Here is a 25,104-nt window from a genome sequence, read left to right as displayed (position 1 = left end):
TTACTCTGGACCACTTGTTTTGCTAGTTAATTATGGCCAGGATTGGACCAGGGTCTTCCAAATGCCAATTCACTGCTCCCCACACCCAACTGTTCTGCGTTCTGACATCAGGGAAAGTAGGCTTAAATTAAATGAAATTTGGAAATTCTATTAAACTTAGGAACCTTTAAGCTAGTATAACAAGACATGTCAATGCGTTGAATATGTGGAATATGTAGAAGAATCTCTAGTATAATGGTTTACATTGGTGGGTTCTCCAGTTAGGCTGTGCTGTGTGCTGTGCTTAGTCACTCAGTTGTGTCCAACTCTTTGTGACCCCATGGACTGTAGCCCGCCAGGCTCCTTAGTCCATGGAATTCTCCAGGCAAGAATACTGGAGTGGTTGCCATTCCCTTCTCCAGGGGATCTCCCAAACCCAGGGATCAAACCCAGGTCTCCCACATTGCAAGTGGATTCTTTACCATCTGAGCCACCAAGGAAGCCCACAGTTAGGCTACCTGGGTTCAAATCCTGGCTGTGTCATTTACTAGTTGTTTTGACCGAGACAAGATGCTTATCCTCTCTGAGCCTCAGTGTGCTCATCTATTAAATGGGAAATAATAATAGTACCCACTTTGTAGGGTGGTTATGAGGCTCAAATGAGAAGGATACATATAAAATATTCTGTTTAGCATAAGCGAGTTCCTGACACATAGGCACTGATAAATATTGCCTGTGATTATTATTTGTTATCATATCATTATCCTCATTTTACTTCTGGGAGACTTTAAAAACTTGATCTGTGAACACAGCAAAGTCTTAGTTTAGAATTCCCCCCACCCCAGCTTACTCCTTTGTCCTGAACATCTATTCTTCAGTGCTCTCAGGTTAGAAGTTTTGTAATCATCTTTTACTCTGTCTCCTTTAGGCCTATTGTCTGTCTGTCACCAAGTCCTATTTTGGTGGTTCAAATGTTTCTCAATTAACCCCTTCCTCTTAATTTCTATCCTGATTCAGACCCTGATTCCCTCAGACCTGGATGCCTATTCAAACCTCCTAGCTTCTTTTTCCTAGCTACAGCTTCTTCTTCTCCAGTCTATCCTATAATTCACTGCCAGACTGACCTTCCTGAGATGCTGTTTGATCCTGTCTCCCCCTGCCCTGAAATCTATAATGAGTCTATTTTCTGCCAATGCAAGGCCAAGTTCTCCTGCCTGACCTTCAGCTCCCTCTAGATCATCTCTACCTAATAGGTATATAATGCCAGCCATCCACAACAGTTCAGATTTTCTAGTAGCCACATTAAAAAGTAATCTCGAGTCAGACTGGCCATGTTTCAAGTTCTCAGTGGCCCCATGTGGCTGAATAGTGCAACTCCAGACTTCCTCTCTGACTGTCCCCATTCTCCAAACAAGACATACCCACATCTTACTTCCTCCTGGCTTATGAAAACAAAATAGGGATGGTAATACCATGCTTATTTTATAGGATTGTCTTAGGCAAATGTGAAGTGTGAAAGCGCTTTGTAAGCTGTAACGCTCCATAAAAATCTATGAAAATTACTGTCAGAAGTAAAGGCTTTACTGTGGGAGATTGGATACATGTATAGATACATGTATATGTATGGCTGAGTCTCTTTGCTGTCCACCTGAAACTATCACAACATTGGTAATCAGCTATCAGATCAGATCAGTCGCTCAGTCGTGTCCGACTCTTTGTGACCCCATGAATCGCAGCACGCCAGGCCTCCCTGTCCATCACCAACTCCCGGAGTTCACTCAGACTCACATCCATCGAGTCAGTGATGCCATCCAGCCATCTCATCCTCTGTCGTCCCCTTCTCCTCTTGCCCCCAGTCCCTCCCGGCATCAGAGTCTTTTCCAATGAGTCAACTCTTCACATGAGGTGGCCAAAGTACTGGAGTTTCAGCTACTCCAATATAAAATAAGGAGTTTTAAAAGAGAAAGATTTTACTGACATAAAAGTAGGATATCTTTGGAGTAATTTGAAATAAAAGACTTTATTAAGAACAACGAGCTGTCCTGAATTCATTTATGAAGAAATCAACTACAAGCAGTGACTGAAGAATATAAACATCTACTCTCTCCCACTGGCTCTAAATAATTATCTTTTGGGAAGAATTTTTCACATTAATAAGACTCTACAGATATTTAAATTCCTCTTTAGGCCTTTTTTCCCCTTCAGCATTTTGAGGACTGGATTTAGGGGCATTAATTCTTCTCTAGAAGAAACTAAACTGCTACCAGGAAATTTATTGTTTTGGGTAGTAAATGTAGCCCATACACTTTTAGTACTGAGATAGGCCTAGCATTCAAATCTCATGTATTATCTAATTCATTGCAAAGGATTGGAATTGGCCTAAAAATTGAATGCCGGTGATTCAGGTGTAGAAGCAATTTGTAAAACGTTTTCAACTCATATGATAAAGGAAGTTTTAAGGAGCAATTATTCTGACAGGTGGATTAGTGACAATTTGTACACAATATTTGAAACACTGATGAGTTATAGGGTGCTTGCTTAGATGGTACTCAAACCTTATCCCAGCCCTTTACCAGATTAAATAGTTCACTATTTTTTTCTTTAGTTGTGCCTTGAATTATCCGGTGGGTCTCAGGAGTTCAACACTCACTGCAGAAAGAACTAAGATTGCAGTGTAGAAGTTAAATTGCTAAATGAAGTCATTCTGGGAAAAAAAAGTCTATAAAGTGCCTTCTGGGTGAAAGACACCACCATTCACAGGTTTGCCCAAGCCAGAAAACTCAGCCTAATGTATGACCCTTTTTATCCCTCACGCATCCCCCTAATTAGCTACTAAATCCTTCTGACTCCACCCACCTCTGAAATACTTCTTTAATCTGCAGCCTCCTCTCCATCTCCACTGCCCTCGCTCAGGCTTTCATCACATTTCTTGTAAGTTATTGCAACATTCCCCAAACCAGTTTCCCTACCTCAAGCTTCAGCTTCCCCTCCACCCCACAATTTATTCTCCAACTCCCAAGAGAATGATCTTGCTAAAATACAGATATGATCATGCCACTCCCTAATTAAAAACTTCAAGTCATTCCTAGGGCCGACAGATAAAATCCAAAGTACTGAGCACAGTGTACAAAGCACATTACAGTCAGAGCCCAGCTTATCAGCTTTGCCTCCCACCGTGTACCCAGAGCGATGATAATCAAATTACTTGTGGCTCCTCAGGAAGCCCTAGCCTTTTATAAACTCTCTATTCTCTTCCTTTGGACTGCCCCCTCCACTCCTCACATCAGCGTAGGGATCCCGTGATCATCTTCTCCTGCCATTGTGTGTGTGTGTGTGTGTGTGTGTGTGTGTGTGTGTGTGTTAGTCGCTCATTGGTGTCCAACTCTTTGGGACTCCATGGACTGTAGCCCACCAGGCTCCTTTGTCCATGGGATTCTCCAGGCAAGACTACTGGAGTGGGTTGCCATTTCCTTTCCAAGTCTTCTGCCATTAGACTTCTTCAAATGCCCAATCTTCTGCGACAGGCTTCCCTAACTCCCTGGTTATTTGTTCTTTCCGTCCCCATATCTGCATTTCTTATTCCTTTGCGGCTTGAACTCATCAAGGGCTAATTCCTCTCAACATCTCCAGCATGTAGCATTCTGCCCAGCATAGCATAGTTGGTCCATAAAAATTGGTTGGATAAATAAAGGAAAGAATTGATACTATCTCTCTCCCAGACCCCCAGCTGTAGACCTTCTCTTCTACTTCAAAGAGTTAGTTTTTAATTCAGTGTGATTTATAATCATCTGATATTTCTAAGTATTTGATGAGGACAGTTGAAATAATAATCCTTGCTTTTAAGTAAACTGATAAGATATTCCTTGGGCCAAAGGAATACATGGATTTGACCTTTAGATGCTTTGACTTAATAGTATATGTTAGCAAACACACACACACAATGCACATTCTTAACTTCACAGAATCCAGAGTGTTGGACTGGAAAAGATCTTAAATCAGGATCCCCTTCACCTTGAATGGTTATGAAGGTTGGGTGCTGTTCAAACCTAGGGGGCACCATTCTCGTTTGAATGGCTCTACAGGGTTGTAACATATACAGCCTCACACAGTATCCCTGTTTATCTAAATCTCTTCATTTTCAGATAATGAAATGTAGGTCCTAAAAGCCAACAAATTTGCTCAAGGTTATGCAGATTCTTCATAGTAGGGTACAGGCAATCTCTTCTGCCTCTCAGTCATTCTGACCCAGATTGCTTTAGAAGGCTATAAAACTAAAAGATAATGTTTGCTCTAGTTATATGGATAATGGTCTTTAGCTAAATATGAAACTTCAGTCACTTCATTTAGCTTTGCATTATTTGCTCTGGCTTTCCACCTCCAGCTGTACTGATCTGGTGGGCATGATTCAGCTTTCAGCATATTACACGACTGCCCTTAGGGCAGTTGCCGTTTGTCCCACCAGGTTGCCAGGCTGTGCTGCCTGCCCTCTACCTTGCTGGTCTACTCCTTTGTGACCTGTTAGCTGCCATCTTCTTTTTGCTTCTCTTCTTGGCATTTCATGCTGCTTTGTTTTTATAGCCGCATTGCTGACCAGTCAATGTGGTCCTTTCCTTCTATTCTACAAACCATTCAACCACAGCATATTGGCTGTTGACCTTGAGTTTTTGGTTCTTTGCTACTGTTCATACCAGCTAAGGGTGCCTAGGCTATGCTGCTTCTTTGCCAAATGTTTTTGTTTCTTTTCTTTCTCCCTTACTCTAGACTTGGGGCTTTCTGAATGCTTAAAGATGCCAGACAGTTTGTCTCCAGATACTTGTGACTTTATTCCTATAATTCTCCTTATACTTTCGTTTAAAGTGAAAGTATTGTTTGGGAAAAATTATCTTGGTTAGAAAAGCTCAGGTAGGTCAGATGCTGATAATAGTTGATTGTCTGTATCAAGGATGATGCATTTAAAAAAATAACTCCTTCCTCTCCCCCTTATTCCTTGTTCATCCTCAGTGTCAAACTAAAGTAAATACTGTGGTGTTTTGGCAGGTTTGATTGAGCCTGAATAGAAAACTAGCAGACTTCTTGAGCCAAAGCCCACCAGCCACAATGGACTGAATTCACTGTTTGCATCTTTGGTCTTGATCATCGAGGGTGGCAGATCTTTCTCAAACTGGTTGCTTTCTTTAGTTCCACTTGATCAGTCAATATATAGAATATAAAATGAACTATTGGGCTTCCCCAATGGCTCAGTGGGTAAAGAATCTGCCTGCAGTGCAGGAGATGTGGGTTTGGTCCCTGGGTTGGGAAGATCCCCTGGAGAAGGAAATGGCAACCCACTCCAGTATTTTTGCCTGGAGAATTCTATGGACTGAGGAGCCTGGGAGCCTACAGTCCATGGGGTTGCAAAGAGTCAGACAACTGAGCAACTAAGCACACACATGCACACAAGGAATTATTGATTTGTTAGAGGTTTGATACTTGTTATTTAGTGGTTGTTTGCATTTTATATATTGTTCATTGTGTAATTGGGAATTTTTTGTAAATGTTTGGTTTTCAGGCTGGTTGGAAGGAAAATCACGCAACATTCATGAGTGAACTAAAAAATCTTCAGGCTTCTGGACTGACTACTCTTGGTCAGGCTCTAAGATCCTCATTTGATTTGTTAAATCTCAATAGATTAATATCTGGAATAGACAATTATGGACAGGTAAAAAATTCTTTGAGTGAGTATAGCTAATTTATTTTGGTGACTTGGGGTAAGAATTTAAAATTGAGCATGGCAGCCAAGTTTTCTGCTCCTTTTCATAACATCCAAAAGGAGGTCCATGTGTAGTTTAAATATATCCTTTAACAAAAATCCTTTAGGTAGAGTCTTTTATGTGCTTTGACCATAAAATGGTTAAAATTGCCTACCCATCAGATCATCAGTTATAATGGGATGAATAAATTGCCGAAAAAAATTGAACAAGACAATTGAAGAGAAACTTTCAGAGTCCTTAAGTCCCTCATCCCTCCCAAGTTATGAAAAAGCTCTATCATAAGAGGAAGGCAGAATAGTGTTTGCTGCAGTGATCATTGCACTTTTCTACTGTAAAAACTGCTCACAATAACCAGAGTCACCGTCCAGGTTACAGATATAAGTCACTTATATCCCCCTTTCTGTGCCAAGATTCTGAATGGAATCATGGGTGTGGCTGATGCTGCCATTGTAATGTCTTTAATATCTTTCATGGTTACCTAGAAAGCAGAGGGTGGGGGGATTTGGATGTTATAGTTTGAGAGGTTCCCGAATTATAAGAATTCCTCAGTTTATTCTGAATGTTACCTCTGTAGAGATTGTTATTTTGATCCCCACCCACTTCAGTCCCTAATCTTTTCCTTCTTATTTATCCAGGCAAATTTTATCACACACTTGAGAGATCATAGGCAAGATAAATGTAAAAATTGAAATATAATTTTATTACTTTACATGGCTCTAATACTTTTTAAATGTATTTTAGGGACGAAATCCATTTTTTTTAGAACCATCTATTTTAATTACCATCACAGATGGAAACAAGTTAACAAGTACTTCTGGCGTTCAAGAAGAGGTGAGATTTCATTTTTTTTAATCTCGTTTAAATGGCAGAGAACATGCAGCTATTTCTGCATGTGGGAGGCATACATTCCCAGTTAAGAATAAATTTAATCAAACGTTCCATCTTGGGAATCCTTGAAAGATTGCCTCATTTTATTGACAACATCAAAGAAAAGTGAACCCTTTAACTCTTGAATTGTCTTCATTTCTGTATGAGTTGTTATGATGAAACTTTTACAATTTTGCCTTATCAGCTTCATCTGCCTTTGAATTCTCCTCTGCCTGGAAGTGAACTAACTAAAGAACCTTTTCGTTGGGATCAAAGGTTGTTTGCCCTGGTGTTGCGTTTGCCTGGATTGGCTTCTACTGAACCAGAGCAGATAGGGAGTGTACCAACTGATGAATCTGCCATCACACAGATGTGTGAAGTCACAGGAGGTATTGGCGGATATTTGCTATTTCTAAAGCGAAGAATTCAGGGCAGCAGAGTACCACTTTCCCTAAATGCCATATCCTAGCTTTACTTTTTTCCCTTCTGTATCTTTTAACTCTGCTGCTTAAGCTCATCATTAGTGTGAGGTTTGCCCCCCCGTGTGAGCTTCCCTGGTGGCTCATAGTTTTGATTATTTTGAGTTGTATTTTAGGATTTCAAATGCTTGTATTGTTAAGTAGTATTTTATTTGATCAACCTTGTACTATTTGTTTTTCCTTCTGGTTTAGGTCGCTCCTACTGTGTTAGAACACAAAGAATGTTGAATCAATGTTTAGAATCTTTAGTTCAAAAAGTTCAGAGTGGTGTAGTTATTAACTTTGAAAAAACAGGACCAGATCCACTTCCTATTGGAGAAGGTACAGTAGATCACCTTTTTTTCTTTTAACCTTGAAGTGTTTACATAGGAGAGCAATCTGAGACTGAGAAAACATTAAACTAATCGTAAGAGAATACTGTCTTCACTAGCCACCCACATTCAAGTGGTCACAGACATGCATCCAAACAACTGCCATTCATCCGTTGCCTGTGGCTACCTTTCTAGCTTTAATTCAATGTCAATTCTTCCTCAGAACATTCTTCCCTTTCCCTGCCCATTTCATATTTCTGGTCCTAGTGTTAGGATAACACTGAATTCTTCACTTCTCTAGTCATAAAATAGCTGGATATTCACGACAGAGTGCCACTTAGCCAGCCATCTGGTTTTGGTCTTGTGAGCGCCAATGTGTCAAACTATCTTGATAAAATCTATATTTGTTACTACACATCAGCAAGAGGTTGTGAATGTTTAGCCAGGACCTGCTAGTATTCTATAAGATCCTACACCAGTATTTTCCTGGCCACTGTTCTTTTTCTGGGGGGTGGGGGGAAGTCACGGAGGGCTCCACGTGGCTTGTGGGATCTTAGTTCCTTGACCAGGGATGGAACCTGGGCCCCTGCACTGGAAGGGCAGAGTCTTAACCACTGAACTGCAAGGGAAGTCCCTCTTGGCCATTTATTAACTGCAGAACCTTTTGTCTTCAAATGAGATTTTATAGAAACGTCAACATCTCAAAATATGAAAGCAGAGCTGCTTTTGTATTGGAAAAGGGAATCATACCCCATTGCATGGCTCCCTCAGAGCTCTGGGCTTCCCTGGTGGCTCAGACAGTAAAGCGGGAGACCTGGGTTTGATCCCTGAGTTGGGAAGATCCCCTGGAGAAGGAAATGGCAACCCACTCCAGCACTCTTGCCTGGAAAATTCCATGGACTGAGGAGCCTGGTAGGCTACAGTCCATGGGGTCACAAAGAGTTGGACATGACTGAGTGACTTCACTGAGAGCTCTGTTCTAGGCCATAGCTTGTCTTCATTCCTGTCGGTTCATGCACAGCACATATACCCGTGTGTACCTAGACTCCATCATCACCGCAGTGCTTGTCTGATCTGATTCATACATTTTAATTGTTGTGGCCACAATTAGTGGTAGCTGCCTGGAGAGCAAAAGGGTAAGTGCAAAGGGGCAGAAAGACACATTTCTTGCTGAGTCAGTGGATCCTATGATTCCTGAATTTTTTGCTTTTTAGTCTCTAAAACCCTTTAAGAAGCTAGTGGAAAAATAGAGACCCCTCTCTCCAGAAAAAAGTACATGGACAACACATGCACACATAATTTTGTATTTCATTTCAGGGGTTCTTGGACTCCAATTAAAAAACACACAGATAATGGACTTGGGGACACAGGGTGGGAAGGGGAGGGTGGGGTGAAGCGAGAGAGTAGCATTGACATATATACACTACCATGTAACCATGTATGAAATACATAGCTAAGGGGAAGCTGCTGCATAGCAGAGGGAGCTCAGCTCAGTGCTCCGTGATGACCTAGAGGGGTGGGGTGGGGCGGGGAGTGGAAGAGAGGTTCAAGAGGGAGGGAATATATGCATGCTTATGGCTGCTTCACATTGTTGTACAGTAGAAACAAATACAGCATTGTAAAGCAATTATCCTCCAATTAAAATATAAGTTTTAAAAAACATATGTAGAGGTGGCCTAGAACTTCTATGAATAAATTTATAGAACTCTACCAAGAGAAACAAAAAAGTCTATATTAAATGGAGAGGTACCATGTGCTTGACTGGGAAGAATGGATAGTGTGAAGTTATTGCTTCTCAAATAAATATAAATACATATATATACACATATATATTTCATGTACTTTGATCTAAAAATTTTTAACAGGATTTTTGGGAAACATAAAAGATGACTTTAAAGTCCATTAAGAAATAAAATAATAAATGTTAAATACCTTAAGAAACACCTGCTATAGAAGACTGAGGCCTCACAGCCTATTTCAAAATAATTAATTGTAAAGGAAGGACATGTTGCATTGGTAATGATAGACCACTCAAGTCCATAATTTTGTGTTCATTACCTTCCCGTGAGCTGGGAACTTTCCTACTGAAAACCAGTTAGATCGTGCCATATAAATAGCTCAAACATTCTTTCTAGCTCCATTTTCCCTTTGTCCAGAGTTCTTAACCTTTGAGATTCTGATGAAAGCTAAGAATTTTCTCCTAAAAAAAACCACATCCCCAGAACTGTGAACTAACTCAACTTCAGAGGGGATCTTTTGGTTCCCTGAAGCCATTATATGTATTCTCTATAGTTTCATGGACCTCAGTAAATCCCCTGCTCTAAAGTAATTACTTGTTTAAAGTAATGCTTAAATAAGTAAATCAAATGGTATGTAATTTAAGAAAAACATGAGACTCAAATCATTATCACGTATTTTTTACAATTATAATTTAGACTAATGAATCATAACATTAAAGGTTATGTAACTCTGCCTTGCCCTGTTTTCAGGGGGCAAATGAAATACACTAGCTCAAATAATTAAAATACACTCAGGGTATATTATTCAGCATTATATGATGCCCAGTTTCCATGGGATTTTAATATGGGTGAAGAAGGAAATTATAATGAAGTAGTCCATATAAACTTGATGCATTCACTTTGTATTCCCTCCCCAACTATATACATAGATTGATTGTATTGTCATCGTTCCTTCTACCTTTCAGTGAATTTGCCTTTGTGGTCATTGGGTCTAACTGTTTAGTAAAGAATACTTTTTTAATCTAGTTGAAAATAGAAAAAAAATCTAAATGGATTTTATGACTTATTCTGTCAGATTCCAAAAAAGTGAAACTATACCAGGGAATGAACAATTTTCATACGCCTAATGTGAAAAAATAATTGTTGTGGTTTAGTGTGTTTAATTTGTGTCAAACCTCAGAAAATTTAAAACTAACTTTATGACAGTTTTCCATATAACTACCTATTTCGGTTATAGTTAAGGAAGAAGGGTATGGGATATCAGATTAGAGGAGTTGGATTAGATGATGAAAAGAGTTGCGATTGTAAAGCAACTGCACTCCAATAAAAAAAGTAATGATAAAAACAAAACAAAAAAACAAAAACAGAAAAGAGTAGCCAGAGAAAACATTTAGAAAGTCTAGTGGAGTCACTTTTTTTCTTCCATCTTTCATGAATCACTGTTTTGGTCTTGTTTTGTACTTTGCTTTCAACTGAAAAATCTGTACAAGGAGATCAGTGGCTGTACAAAGAAATTCATGCCTTATTCTGTCTTTTGTTTAATTTTCAGATGGACTTATGGATTCATCCAGGCCAAGCAATTCATTTGCTGCTCAGCCATGGCATAGTTGTCATAAGCTCATTTATGTGCGGCCTAACTCTAAGACTGGTGTTCCTGTTGGGCATTGGCCAATTCCAGAATCTTTTTGGCCAGATCAGAATTTGCCTTCACTAGTAAGTGTCATAAAACAAAAAGGTAAACATCATTCTGGATTTTCAATTAGCTGATTACAGAGAACTGTTTAAAATAGCTTGGAAACTTTTAAGCTGTGCCTTCTATCACTTACTGGAAAGTCTAGCTTGTACTAAAAGCAAGAGAGGACTTCCTTTCTGTTAGGGCATTCTTTCTCTCAGTTGCCTTTGCCACTTAATCTACCCTCTTTAGATTTTAAAATATTGTTGTTTTTGATGCTGTTGCAATCTGTGGCTTGGTTTTTATTTCAGAGCCGCCGACTGAATTTCTGTGGTAAACACAATGCATGAAAAGGGCAGGCACTGATTTTCATGTACATCCTTGGGAAATTAGAACTTAGTTTACACTGTGTATAGGTTCTAGAAATGTATTCAAAGCAGAGATTCATCCATTCTCTGAGGGAGCCATTGGACATGTAGTGGGACTTTGTGGGCCTACTTTTCAGTATTTTTATAATCAGTGGACTTGAGTTCCTTGGCAGTGTACTTTTCGGTTCAGTTCAGTTCAGTTGCTCAGTCGTATCTGACTCTTCGCAATCCCATGGACTGCAGCATGCCAGGCCTCCCTGTCCATCACCAACTCCCAGAGTTTACTCAAACTCATGTCCATTGAGTCTGTGATGCCATCCAACCATCTCATCCTCTGTCGTCCCTTTCTCTCCCCGCTTCAATCTTTCCCAGCATCAGGGTCTTTTCCAGTGAGTCAGTTCTTCTCATCAGGTGGCCAAAGTTATTGGAGTTTCAGCTTCAGCATCAGTCCTTCCAATGAATATTCAGGACTGATCTCCTTTAGGATGGATTGGTTGGATCTCCTTGCAGTCCAAGGGACTCTTAAGAGTCTTTGAATGATGAGTAATTAAGCAATATTTTAAAAATTATCTTTAAGCAAAGATTTATCTTTTTGTTCACCATATTTGGTGGAACAGGGTTTGATATTGTGGTTGCTCCATGTGAAACCTATTCTCCTTTTCATCCTCCTCCCTCCTCCCAGCCAATATAAAAAGGCCAGAGCAATCCTTGGGGCATCCAGGTGTCTCAGTGGCAAAGAATCCACCTGCCAATGCAGGAAACGTGGGTTCAGTCTCTGGGTTCAGAAGATCCCCCAGAGAAGGAAATGGCAACCCACTGCAGAATTCTTGTCTGGAAAATACCATGGACAGGGAAGCCTGGCCGACTTCCATGTGACAGTTCATGGAGTCACAGAGTTGTACATGACTTAGTGACTAAACGGCAACAACAATCCTTGCTAGGGGTGGGGCGGAGAAAGAGGCACAAAATGGTCACTGCTTTTCCACTGCCTTCCAGATTCAGCCAATCTATAGTCTATCTAAATTTTAGACATTTCTGACATGAACTGGATTTTTCTCCTGATTGCTATTTTGAGGTTCCTGCATTTTTTTCAGAGGTGCCCATGGAAGGCCAGAATATACGACTGAAGAGCCATCCTCAGTCCCTGCAGTGGGTGAGGCTCCATCTCCTCGTCTGTCCCTCAGGACACTGAGGTGGCATGCTTGTTAAACCTCAGAGCCCAGTTACTCTCAGCTCCTTCAAACCCCAGAGTGAATGTTTTAGTTACAAATCTGCATCATTATTGCTGGTGACGGGGTTTCACTTATGTCTTTTTATAGATTTCAATCTAATAAGTCAGAAATATTTCACAAGTTTGATTAAAATTAAAATCAGGGAAAAAAACAGAATTGAAGAAATTCCAGGTAACTCACATAGCTTGTGTTACTGTTCCTCCAGGTTTTTTTTTTTTTCTTTTTTTTTTTTAAATTTTGGCCACATGACAGGGCGTGTGGGATCCTAGTTCCCCAACCAGGGACCGAACCCATGGCCTCCACATTGGAAGTGCAGAGACCCAACCACTCGACCACCAGGGGCAGTCCATTTCTCCAGCTTTAAAAGCACATTGGAAGGCTATTTTTCTCAGTCCCCAAAACATCTTGTAGGTTTGTAAATCATAAAGGCAAATTAGCATGTTTTTCCCTTTTATAAAGAAAAGGAGATGTTTTATCATATTCACATCAGCCTTACAGATCTCTGAGCAAGAGTACACAGAGCCACGTCTCACTCTTGACCTTGTGACTTGTCCTGTCTCTTTCTCTCTCCGTTTGCCCTTGCTGCCACCATTTCTCTCACTGGTGCTCTCCATCCCCACAAGCTAAACCCGTTAATAAAATGACTGCTCCATCAGTCTGCTCTGGTACCCCAGGTACACGGGCCTTTCAGCCCAGCCAAGAGCATCCCCATCTCTAGCTGTTCAGTAAGTGTTTGGGTGTGAGAAATGCTATAAAAATTCAGCTGCAAAGAAAATTTCAGCTAGGCCCTGGAGTTGTGACAGGCTCATTTTCAGTCTCTGTCTTGCCTTTTCCATTCCTTTATAATTGTTCATCTTGCTTGTTAGTGGCTCCAGCTCTGTCATTACCTCATTTGAAAGCTTCATGAATTTCCTCTTTCCTAGCAGTTTCTGACTTATCTGAAACCTTACATACAAAGTAGTGAAGGGAAGATAGTCCTTGAATGTCACAAAGTGGATCTGAATTTCCGGGTTCTTAATATTCAAGGCAGTTTTATTTTTTACTTCCCTAAAACTGTAGTTATGAGTGTTATAATTTACCTTTCTTCTTCCCAATGCCAAGTAGATGGTAGAGCGAAAGAATCTGAGTCCCCTCTGCCATTGATGACACTTAGAGCTCAAGAGCCATCTTTCGCAAAACAGCCCATCTATATATCTCAGCGATGGTTTAACAAAACATGAAAGAGTTGCATGTAACTATGGCTGATTCTTGTTGATGTATGACAGAAAACCACAAAATTCTGTAAAGCAATTATCCTTCAATTAAAATTGTTTTTAAAAATGAATGACCAATAAGGACTTAAAAAGAGCTTCAGAGTTGTCAGATATATCAACTGTCTTGATAACAGATTGTATTTTCCCCTCTTGTTTTTTAGCCTCCACGAACATCTCATCCTATTGTGAGGTTCTCCTGTATAGATTGTGAGCCAATGGTAATAGACAAACTTCCCTTTGACAAATATGAACTTGAACCTTCACCCTTAACTCAGTACATCCTGGAACGAAAGTCGCCCCATACTTGCTGGCAGGTACTTCCCCTTTGTTGTTAGCCAAATGTCTGGAACCACTCAGAGATCTGGGAATTGTTTAAAGAACTTTCAAAGGTTAATCTGGGAATAGTTGGGCTGAGTCTATTAATAATGTTTCTCACAAATGCTATCAAGTAAGCAACATGGCTAAGCAAATAACTTCAGGCTGAAGTTAGCCTACCATACACATTGCCATTTAAGGAACCTGATGAAACCTACATATTTGGAGGACTCCCCTGAAGCCTATCCAGGGACCCCAGGTTAAAGGCTGTGGCTATGGCTTCTGCAGCTGAAGCAATGTTCTCAGTCCTTATTGTGAACTTGACAGATTGGACAAAGGTTTTTTGTTTTGTTTTGTTTTTTTGGTCAAACCACATGACTTGCAGGATCTTAGTTCCCCAACCAGGGATCAAACTCACGCCCTCTGCAGTAAAAATGTAGAGCCCTAACCACTGGACTGCCAGGGAATTCCCAGTACAAGACATTTTTGACAAACAAAACAAAACAAAAACATAAACCTGAAATTACTTTATGTATTAGTGTAATGTAATCAAGCTCTTCTTGTAGTTCAAACCACACTGGTGTGTGTGGTATGGATTTTCCTTGGATGAAGGAGATGCATAGGCAGATGTACAACACTGACCCTTCCAAGAGGTACACTTCAGCCAGGAGGGCTTGCTTATTTGTTAATAGACTCACCTTTGGATTTTAATTTGTGAAAATCCATATATGGTAATCACAGCTATTTTATTTGAATATAATAAGGAAGTCCTACACTGTAAGAATGTTTGTTCTATTTCTAAACTACAGCAATCAGTAATTGTTACATTTTACTTACGCTAGGGACACTTTCAGACCACCATCTGTTTCAACCTACAATGTGAAATCATTGCTACTAGTTGTCTTTAAACTACTTAAATTCTACAAAGATGCTAAAACTGGGTAGACAAAAAGGAACAGGTGTAAAGCAAGGATGTAAAAGTGCAAGAAACAGAGTGATCTCATAAATATAATACTGAGCGAAAGAAGCCAGACATAAAAGATCACATATCATATGATTCAACTTTATATAGTTCAAAAAGATGTAAGATTGCCTTTTATTTTGTTCAAAGTCAGGAGAGTGATTTCTCTTGGGGGTACAGAATGGTGACCAGAAAAAGACACGAAGGGTTTTCTGGTCAGGTTCTATTTCTTGATCCAGGTGCTGATGACACATATACGTTCATTTTTTGAGCATTCATTGAACTGTATACTTATAATTCATGCAATTTTGAATGTATGTTTATATTTCAATAAAATACACCAAAATGTGCTAGAAATGTAGATATAGGGATGAGAGCATGCTAAGTTAAAATCAAGGTAAAAGCTTGAATTTATGAATTGAAAAACATTTTGGAATACAAGCATATAAAATTACAAATTACAGTTTTCCCCCCAAATAAACCCTTTATTCTATATAGCATCTTCCTTGTAAATCTTCTCCAAAGGAACTTAAGAAATCCTGTCCTCGATCCTTGCAGCACCCCTTAAATTTGCCATATGTCTTTCTCTTGCATCTTATGTTACTTTGGTTTAGAGTAGTTTAATGCGATGAATTAGTGGGAATGAAAAAGAATAAGATGAACCAGGAGCCAGGAAATTTTGGAAAGTCATAATGGAAACTGGATTCTAACCCCAGCTTTCCCACCAACTATGTGGTTTTTGGACCAGACACTTTCTCTAGACTAGATGATCTCTAATGATCCCTTTGAACCTCCAAATTCTGTGAATCTGCAGGTGATAAAGAATTTGGAAAAACTCAATGGGCTTACGGGAAGGAAGGAAGGTATGAGGGTGGGAAGGGAGGGAATAAAGACAGAAAGAGAGTGAGCAAGGAACAAAAAAAACAGTGCTTCTCCTTTCAGAAGAGTTATAGGTATGATCCTTGCTGGCTGTAACTTTTTTATCCTTTGTGATGATTTCCCCTCTTTCTATTATACACACTTAGGAAACAGGAGGAAATCCAACATGTGGTGAAAGTCGCTCAGTCGTGTCCGATTCTTTGTGACCCCATGGACTGTACAGTCCATGGAATTCTCCAGGCCAGAATACTGGAGTGGGTAGCCTTTCCCTTCTCCAGGGGATCTTCCCAACCCAGAGATGGAACCCAGTTCTCCTGTATTGCAGGCAGATTCTTTACCGGCTGAGCTACCAGGGAAGCCTGGGTCCAACATGTTTTATTACAATTGTCTGTTTCTATTAAGGTTCAGATTAAGAGATGAAATCTAGTAGATGAGTCATGTTTTAACACAATCCATTGTTTTGTGGAGGCATCCATTACATAGGAAAGATTTATTTTAAGCTACAGCTAAGTATAGAAAGAATTCAGTGAACTGGTAGGTGATGTTGCTGGTTGAACAAGAATTAGCAAAGTAAGTGGGTTCTGTTCACCATCAGGATGTGACTTCTGTCTTAAATATCCTGCTGAAGGATGTTAGAAAAGGTAAAGAAAAGGTCTAGGTCCATAAAATTATATACTAATGTCCTGATTTGGCCAAAGAGTGAACATGGAACACAGAGAAATCATGATAGCTAGAGGACTCCAGAATAGCATATCAGGCGAATGGGACCTGAAAATATCATATCAAATCAGGAATAAGGAATAAGATGCTAGTCATATGTAATAAAGATTAATGTTCTCATTTTTATTGAATGTTTGTTCCACCAGGATTATTTACAAGAGAAAATGCCTTCCAGATTGAACCAAAGCATCTCCTTGCTCAATATAATTGTCTCAAAATAATTAGCACCAGTGCCTGGCTTGTAATAGACTCCTCATAAATATTTATTGGATGAAAAATGAATAAATGGGTAGGGAAATGGGGCATCAAAGGGAAGTAGAGCAAGACTTAATAGTAGTTCACATAAGGAGTGTTAGCATAATCCTTTAAATGGGCTTTGTTTTTGTAATTGCATGCTTTAGGCATGGGGCCATGTTCCATTTTCCTAAAGTCTCCACTCTGGTCACCACTTGTTCTTTTGAGAAGTCAATTTGTTTTAATGGCTGGTATCACTTAGTGGTATTTCAGCCTAATTTTCCATTGTGCTAACTAAGTAAATATTTGGGTATTGTTGTTGCAGCCTGTGGTCTCCAAATGGTTATTTCATTTACTAACACAATTTATAAAAGAATTGCAATCTGAACATTCTATTTTTTGACATAAATATAGAGAAAGCAGTATTCCCATTTTAAAATTACAATTGTGCCAGAGATGCTGGTATAGCATGTTGCTGTGAGTTTGGTTTGACATAAAATCCTTATTGTCATAACTGTATATTACTTCATGATCTTCTCAGGTATTTGTTACTAGCAGTGGAAAATACAATGAACTTGGATATCCATTTGGTTATTTAAAAGCCAGTACGACTTTAACTTGTGTAAACCTCTTTGTGATGCCGTACAACTACCCAGTTTTACTCCCTCTTTTAGGTAAGTCAAGTATGTGCCATTCAGTCATCTTTTCAGTGTGGTGGTAGTTTAGTTGCTAAGTTGGGTCTGACTCTTTGTGACCCTAGGGACTATAACCCACCTCCTCTGTCCATGGAATTTCCCAGGCAAGAATACTGGAGTGGGTTGCCATTCCCTTCTCCAGGGGATCTTCCCTGCCCAGGGATTAAAGCCGGGCCTCCTGCATTGCAGGCAGATTCTTTACCAATGAGCCACCAGGGAAGCCCTTAGTCATCTTTAAAATACAGCAGAAAAGAAAAGTTGATGATGAACTAAGCATTTTAAATGTATCCAAAGAGTAATGGGTGTCAGGATATATAAAAGTCTAAAAACTGATTAAGAAAGATAGAATTGGCATCCTGCTTTCTGTTGTGTTCGTTTTCCTTTTGTTGTTTTTGCATCAGACAGAAAAGACTCTTCACCTGGGAAAGTGGAAGTATTAGTCACTTAGTCCTGTCCGACTCTTTGTGACCCCATGGACTGTAGCCCACCAGGTTCTTCTGTCCATGGGATTCTCCAGGCAAGAACACTGGAGTGGGTTGCCATGCCCTTCTCCTGGGGGTGGGGTGTGATTCTTATGCTGCTCTTTGGTTTGCAAGCTCTAGTGTTGTCACCCCTTTTCTTTTCTTTTTTTAATATGTGTGTGTACACACTTCCTTGTTTTCTTTTTGTTTCATTTATTTACATTTATTTTATTTTTGGCTATGCCACAAGGCATGCAAGATCAAACCTGTGGCCCCTGCATCGGAAGTACAGAGTCCTAACCACTGGACGGCCAGGGAATTCCCACTTTTCTCTGGTTTTAAGTGCACTTGGCTTTTGGTAAACTAGTTTGGGCACCCCCAAAATTGATTGTGGTTGACACTTCAAGAATCTGATGGCTTTTTCAGAAAATAGGGCTTCCATGGCATTCCTGGATTGCAGTTAGTTCCTCTACAAAAGAATAGGAAACGCTCTTGAGGCATCTGTTTTAAGCAAGGTAGCAAGTTAAAGTAATAGATACAATAGTGACTTCTGCAGTAACTGCAGTTGTAGAAGCTGTGGTTTCCATGGCAAAATTCTAAAAGGAACAACTCCAGAAGCTGTTACTCAGACATCACTGAAAATGTGTATGGAGATTTTTTTTCCTCTCATTTAAGGAGCCACGTCTGTTTAGAGTAATATAGTACCGCACAGTATCCTCCTCCTTGTAAAGTTACGAACATTTTTAGTTGCTGAGGTTTCTTAATTTTTGCAAAAAGGATCAAACCTTTACCAAGTTTTAATATAGTCATTAAAAGCGTAAGATTTTTTAGTGCTATAAATAGTCTATGTATCAAATGTCCTGATAAAGCAGTTCTTTTAAATGTTGCAAATGAAGATTAAGAGTGGGTCATCATAAATGATTGTTTTGGCTAGCCTATTTACTTTATTTCTTTGTCTACTCTAAAAATATCCTCTAAGAGGTGATTGTCACTTATATAAAATATAGATTATGTCTTTGATATTAATAATACTACCAATAAAAGGTATTTTGTGGGTTTATTTACCCTGTCTTATTAAATATACCTTTATGACCTCTGGTTTTCACATCTATAAAATGAAGGATCAAACTAGCTAATCTTCAGTTAAACTGTTAAGAATATTATTTTTCTGTTTTTTAAGTACACTTTTTATTTTGAGATAATTGTGGATTCACATGCAATTGTAAGAGATGATAAAAAAGAGACAACACCAAAAGTGCAGACAACAGAAGCGAAAATAAACACATGGGACTACATCAAACTTAAAGACTTTTGTGGATCAAAGGATACAGTAGAGAGCAAAAGGAAACCTATGAAATGGGAAAAAAAATGCAAATCGTCTACCTGATCATTTGGGGGAGGGCTCTATCCAACCCTGCCTGCTGCTGCTGTTGCTGCTGCTAAGTCACTTCAGTCGTGTCCGACTCTGTGTGACCCCATAGACGGCAGCCCACCAGGCTCCCCCGTCCCTGGGGTTCTCCAGGCAAGAACACTGGAGTGGGTTGCCATTTCCTTCTCCAATGCATGAAAGTGAAAAGTGAAAGTGAAGTCGCTCAGTCGTGTCCGATTCTTAGCGACCTCATGGACTGCAGCCCACCAGGCTCCTCCGTCCATGGGATTTGCCAGGCAAGAGTACTGGAGTGGGGTGCTATTGCCTTCTCCCCAACCCTGCCTAGACCATCATTATCCCTTTGCAAACATTCCAAACCAGAAACCCCAGAGGCATCTTTGATTTCTTCCCCTTCCCTGATCCCACACATCCATTTGAGGTTCACCTCATTCTTGACTCAGTTCGTATTCTTCTCTTTGGCTTCAAATATCCATTTGAAGACACAGGCTTTTTTATAACCTGTGTCTTCCAAGGAGCATACACCCTTTGAGGCTGAGGTCCTTGTGCCCTTGAATCCCTAAGTTGGGTTTCATGTTGAGGTTCTGCAATAGTTTCCAGCCATACTTCTGCCATTACTTCGCTTTCTGGGTTGCGTGGTTTCCATAGAGATTTGGAGTCTGAACTGTAGGGTATAGCTGCCCTGATAATGAATCCTGGCTCTGCTGTTTGTTTGTTAGCTTCATGACCCTGGTTAAGATACTTAACCTCTATGTGCCTCAACTATTTCATCTATAAAGTGGGGATAATAATAGTACCTACCTGAAAGGGATTTCATTGGTGTTAAATGAATTGTGTTAGTCGCTCAGTCATGTCTGACTCTCTGCGATCCCATGGACTATAGCCCACCAAGGCTCCTCTGTCCATGGAATTCTCCAGGCAAGAACACTGGAGTGGGTAGCCATTCCCTTCTCCAGGGGACCTTCCTGACCCAGGGATTGAATTCATGTGTCCCACATTGCAGGCAGATTCTTTACTGTCTGAGCCACCAGGGAAGCCCTTAATACAGTTAAATTGCATTGAACTTACCTGGCAAAAAGTAAGTGTTCAATAACGCTTTCAGTCATTATTGTCTGATTAATAATACTGTTCTCATTATTAATATCTATGTTATCTTAGTAGCTCTTGAAGTCCCTGATATTCCATATAATATAATTATATATTTTAATTATATATAAGGATATAATATAAAGATATAGAACAGTTTTGTAGTTTTAGTAGGCAGTTCAGTTCAGTTCAGTCGTGCGGTCATGTCCGACTCTTTGCAACCCCATGAACTGCAGCACACCAGGCCTCCCTGTCCATCACCAACTCCGAGAGTTTACTCAAATTCATGTCCATTGAGTTGGTGATGCCATCCAACCATCTCATCCTCTTCTCCTCCTGCCCTCAATCTTTCCCAGCATCAGGGTCTTTTCCAATGAGGCAGCTCTTCGCATGAGGTGGCCAAAGTATTGGAGTTTCAGCTTTAGCATCAGTCCTTCCAAAGAACACCCAGGACTGATCTTCAGAATGGACTGGTTGGATCTCCTCGCAGTCCAAGGGACTCTCAAGAGTCTTCTCCAACACCACACTTCAAAAGCATCAATTCTTTGGTGCTCAGCTTTCTTTATAGTTCAACTCTCACATCCATAAATGACTACTGGAAAAACCATAGCCTTGATGAGACGGACCTTTGTTGGCAAATTAATGTCTCTACTTTTTAATATGCTGTCTGCTGCTGCTGCTGCTAAGTCACTTCAGTCGTGTCTGACTCTGTGTGACCCCATAGACGGCAGCCTACCAGGCTCCCCCGTCCCTGGAATTCTCCAGGCAAGAATACTGGAGTGGGTTGCCATTTCCTTCTCCAGTGCATGAAGGTGAAAAGTGAAAGTGAAGTCGTGCAGTCGTGTCCAACTCTTTGCGACCCCATGGACTGCAGCCTACCAGGCTCCTCCATCCATGGGATTTTCCAGGCAAGAGTACTGGAGTGGGGTGCCATCGCCTTCTCTGATTATGCTGTCTAGGTTGGTCATAACTTTTCTTCCAAGGAGTAAGCGTCTTTTAATTTCATGGGTGCAGTCACCATGTGCAGTGATTTTGGAGCCCCAAAAAATAAAGTCAGCCACCGTTTCCACTGTTTCCCCACCTATTTGCCATGAAGTGATGGGACCGGATGCCATGATCTTAGTTTTCTGAATGTTGAACTTTAAGCCAACTTTTTCACTCTCCTCTTTCACTTTCATCAAGAGGCTTTTGAGTTCCTCTTCACTTTCTGCCATAAGGGTGGTGTCATCTGCATATCTGAGGTTATTGATCTTTCTCCCAGCAATCTTGATTCCAGCTTGTGTTTCTTCCAGCCCAGCGTATCTCATGATGTACTCTGCATATAAGTTAAATAAGCAGGGTGACAATATACAGCTTTGACGTAGTCCTTTTCCTATTTGGAACCAGCCTGTTGTTCCATGTCCAGTTCTGACTGTTGCTTCCTGACCTGCATACAGATTTCTCAAGAGGCAGATCAGGTGGTCTGGTATTCCCATCTCTTTCAGAATTTTCCACAGTTTATTGTGATCCACACAGTCAAAGGCTTTGGCATAGTCAATAAAGCATAAATAGATGTTTTTCCGGAACTCTCTTGCTTTTTCCATGATCCAGCGAATGTTGGCAATTTGATCTCTGGTTCCTCTGCCTTCTCTAAAACCAGCTTGAACATCTGGAAGTTTACGGTTCACATATTGCTGAAGCCTGGCTTGGAGAATTTTGAGCGTTACTTTACTAGCATGTGAGATGAGTGCGATTGTGCAGTAGTTTAAGCATTTTTTGGCATTTCCTTTCCTTGGGATTAAAATGAAAACTGACCTTTTCCAGTCCTGTGGCCACTGCTGAGTTTTCCAAATTTTCTGACGTATTGAGTACAGCACGCACTTTTAGGATTTGAGATAGCTCAACTGGGATTCCATCACCAGGGCATTTAGTAAAAAGTCGTGAATTTAAGTCATGTACACTTTGATGTCTGGAACATCCCTGTGGTTCTGCAGAGTACAATAACTGTCCATAAAAGTGACCCCTGTTTCCTGTTTATTAATTAAAGATTTTCATCAAAAGTATTTAAGAAAAGTTTAATTATTTAAGCACCAAAATTTACCTGGGTGAGGCTTAATTGGATCAATGAGCTACCATAAGAATCATGTCAGTAGGGTGGTAACCGGATTATTACAGATGGAAAGATTCTCTCTCAATTGAGAAATTAGGAATTTTTTTTTCTATTGAGGGTCATTAACTAAAGCATTTGTAGCAACTTGTCTTTTTGTCCTCTTCTTAAATATGCCACATTCAGTCACTTATTTTGAAAAAATTAAGAACTGGGAACTTGTGTAAAGAATAAAGTTCATCTCCATCTTAAGACCAGTTATTATTAGGAAGAGGAAAAGAGAATAATTGGAAAAGGATAATTTGATATTTATTTATCACTATATATCCAGTGCTTTTCAGTTTATGCTATTTATAAATTTTGGATATTGTTTTCACATCCATAATCTAGTTACTCAGAACAATCCTATGGGGTAAGGTGATGATCATTAAACTCATTTTATGGATGAAATGGAGGCACAAAATGGTGAAGTGATTTCCTGAAGCTCACTGAGCTAAGTACATAGCATGTGTCTGAGCTTGGACTCAAACCCCACCTTTTTGGAGCTGGAAATGGGGAGAAAGGAACTGGAAGAGAAAATATCTGTAGTTTTTGAGGTGCTGAGAGTGTCGTTTTACTCTTCTTCCACACTCTCACCTCCTCATCTTTCGAATGTGGATGAGCTAATTGTTCATGGTATCTTTACCACTCTGCAGACTCCAAGTGAATAGAAATCTAATACCATGGAAATCATTTTCTGAGCAGCAAAGATAGTGACTAAAGCAGTGTAAGCTTCCCTGGTGGCTCAGATGGTAAAGCGTCTGCCTGCAATGCGGGAGAACTGGGTTCGATCCCTGGGTTGGGAAGAAGATCCTCTGGAGAAGGAAATGGCAACCCACTCCAGTACTGTTGCCTGGAAAATTCTATGGACGGAAGAGCCTGGTAGGCTACAGTCTATGGGGTCACAAAAGCAGTGTCACCCTAACTGCTCTCTACCCTTGACCTAGTCAGTGGAAGATTTTCTTCCTCTCACCCCCATTAAAAAATAAATCCAACAAGAAATAACTAGACTAAATTAGCTCCTGGGTAGAATCATTGTAATTGGCATTGTTAGAAATATTAAGACTATTATTGACTCTCATTATCTAATCTATTTATACTAAATGTCTCTTCAGTCTGGTGGTATTTAAATTTGTCAGTTTCCAAAATCTGCCAAATTCCCCACAGACTTCACACAAAGACATGGTATAACAGGATACTTCTACGGTCTATCATTCCTTTCTGTCAAGATGTGAATGGTCTTTAAGGACCTGCATGCTGCAATGAGCCAGAAATCTCTTCAGATCTTTTTCCCTTTGTTCTTTCCACCCTGTACCAAAAGAAGAAAAGACCTACGTTTTATGGCTTTGTAAATTCATTTAAATTAGCTTCAGCAGGAGTGAATAATTTACTATAGCAGTAAAAGGAAGAAAATATGTAGTTGCCTTTCTTAACCAGAGTAATTCATAATTTCAAAGAATACCCCTATTTGTAGAGAAATTATGCATACAGCATAGAAATGGTTTTGTTCCTAGAAGTAAAGCATTTGTTTTTTGGATAAAAGCCAATTAAACCTGAAGAAACAATATAGAGAATGAATTTATAATATCTTTGCTATTTATAATAAGTGTAGCAGGTTCATGTTTGTTGATGTCTGGGGATATCAACTTTGAATTATTATATTAAAAATTTCTTACCCTTGGAAGGAAATAATGAGACATTTTGGGAATTTTTCATGTAGTGTACATAATGCATTTAAGTTATTTAAATTATTAAATTTGAGTGTGAAAATATAGGGAATATCTGCTTATTTAAAGAATATCTTTAGTTCTATTAATAATGCACATGATATTTAAGAACCATATTTATTGAGGTATAATTGACATTCTGTTAGCTTCAGGTGTGCAATATTGATGCAATAGTTGTATATATTTGTGCAATAATGATGCAATATTTGTATATATTGCAAAATGATCATCACAATAAATCTACTTAATATCTGTCACTGTACATAGTTCCAGTTTTTTTCTTGTGATGAAAAAATTAAGATTTACTTTCTTAGTAACTTTCAAATATGCAATACAGTGTAGTTAACTATAATCATGCTGTACATTACATCCCCATGACTTATTTCTCTTATAACTGGAAGTCTGTATTTAAACCCCTTCAAGCATTTCAACCCCTCCACCCCTCACCTCAGGCAACTACCAATCTGTTCTCTGTGTCTATGAGTTTGTTTTGTTGTTGTTTTAACATTCTCTATTTTAAAAAAATAAAGAAATATTCTAGCAACCAGTGACCATAGATTCATCCTTAGGTGAAAATTACTACAGTAGAATTACCAATACATAAGAGGCCAGAAGGGCTTCCCTGGTGGCTCAGTGATAAAGAATCTGCCTGCCAGTGCATGAGATGCAGGTTTGATCCCTGGGTTGGAAGGATCCCCTGCAGGAGGGCATGGCAACCCACTCCAGTATTTTTGCCTGGGAAACCCCTGAACAGAGGAGCATGGAGGGCTACAGTCCATGGGGTTGCAAAAGAATCAGACACGACTTGGCAACTAAACAACAAGAGGTCAGAGAAATATTTCACATAAATCAGAGTCAGTGTTT

General features: G+C 39.7%; 1 protein-coding gene across 1 annotated transcript in view; it reads left to right on the top strand.

The window, feature by feature from the left end:
- Positions 1–25,104, top strand: part of INTS6L (integrator complex subunit 6 like) — a 55,849-nt gene that overhangs the window by 18,555 nt on the left and 12,190 nt on the right. The window contains 7 exon segments of the mRNA XM_024989337.2: positions 5,528–5,677; positions 6,471–6,560; positions 6,802–6,985; positions 7,268–7,396; positions 10,675–10,838; positions 13,812–13,964; positions 17,301–17,433. Of these exon segments, the coding sequence (XP_024845105.2) occupies positions 5,528–5,677; positions 6,471–6,560; positions 6,802–6,985; positions 7,268–7,396; positions 10,675–10,838; positions 13,812–13,964; positions 17,301–17,433 (1,003 nt within the window).

This window comes from Bos taurus, unplaced genomic scaffold (genome assembly GCF_002263795.3).
Source record: "Bos taurus isolate L1 Dominette 01449 registration number 42190680 breed Hereford unplaced genomic scaffold, ARS-UCD2.0 Super-Scaffold_1723_ScbfJmS_2085, whole genome shotgun sequence".
NCBI lineage: Eukaryota > Metazoa > Chordata > Mammalia > Artiodactyla > Bovidae > Bos > Bos taurus.
Note: the sequence above shows the minus strand (reverse complement) of the source record. Positions and strands in the feature narration are given on the sequence as shown.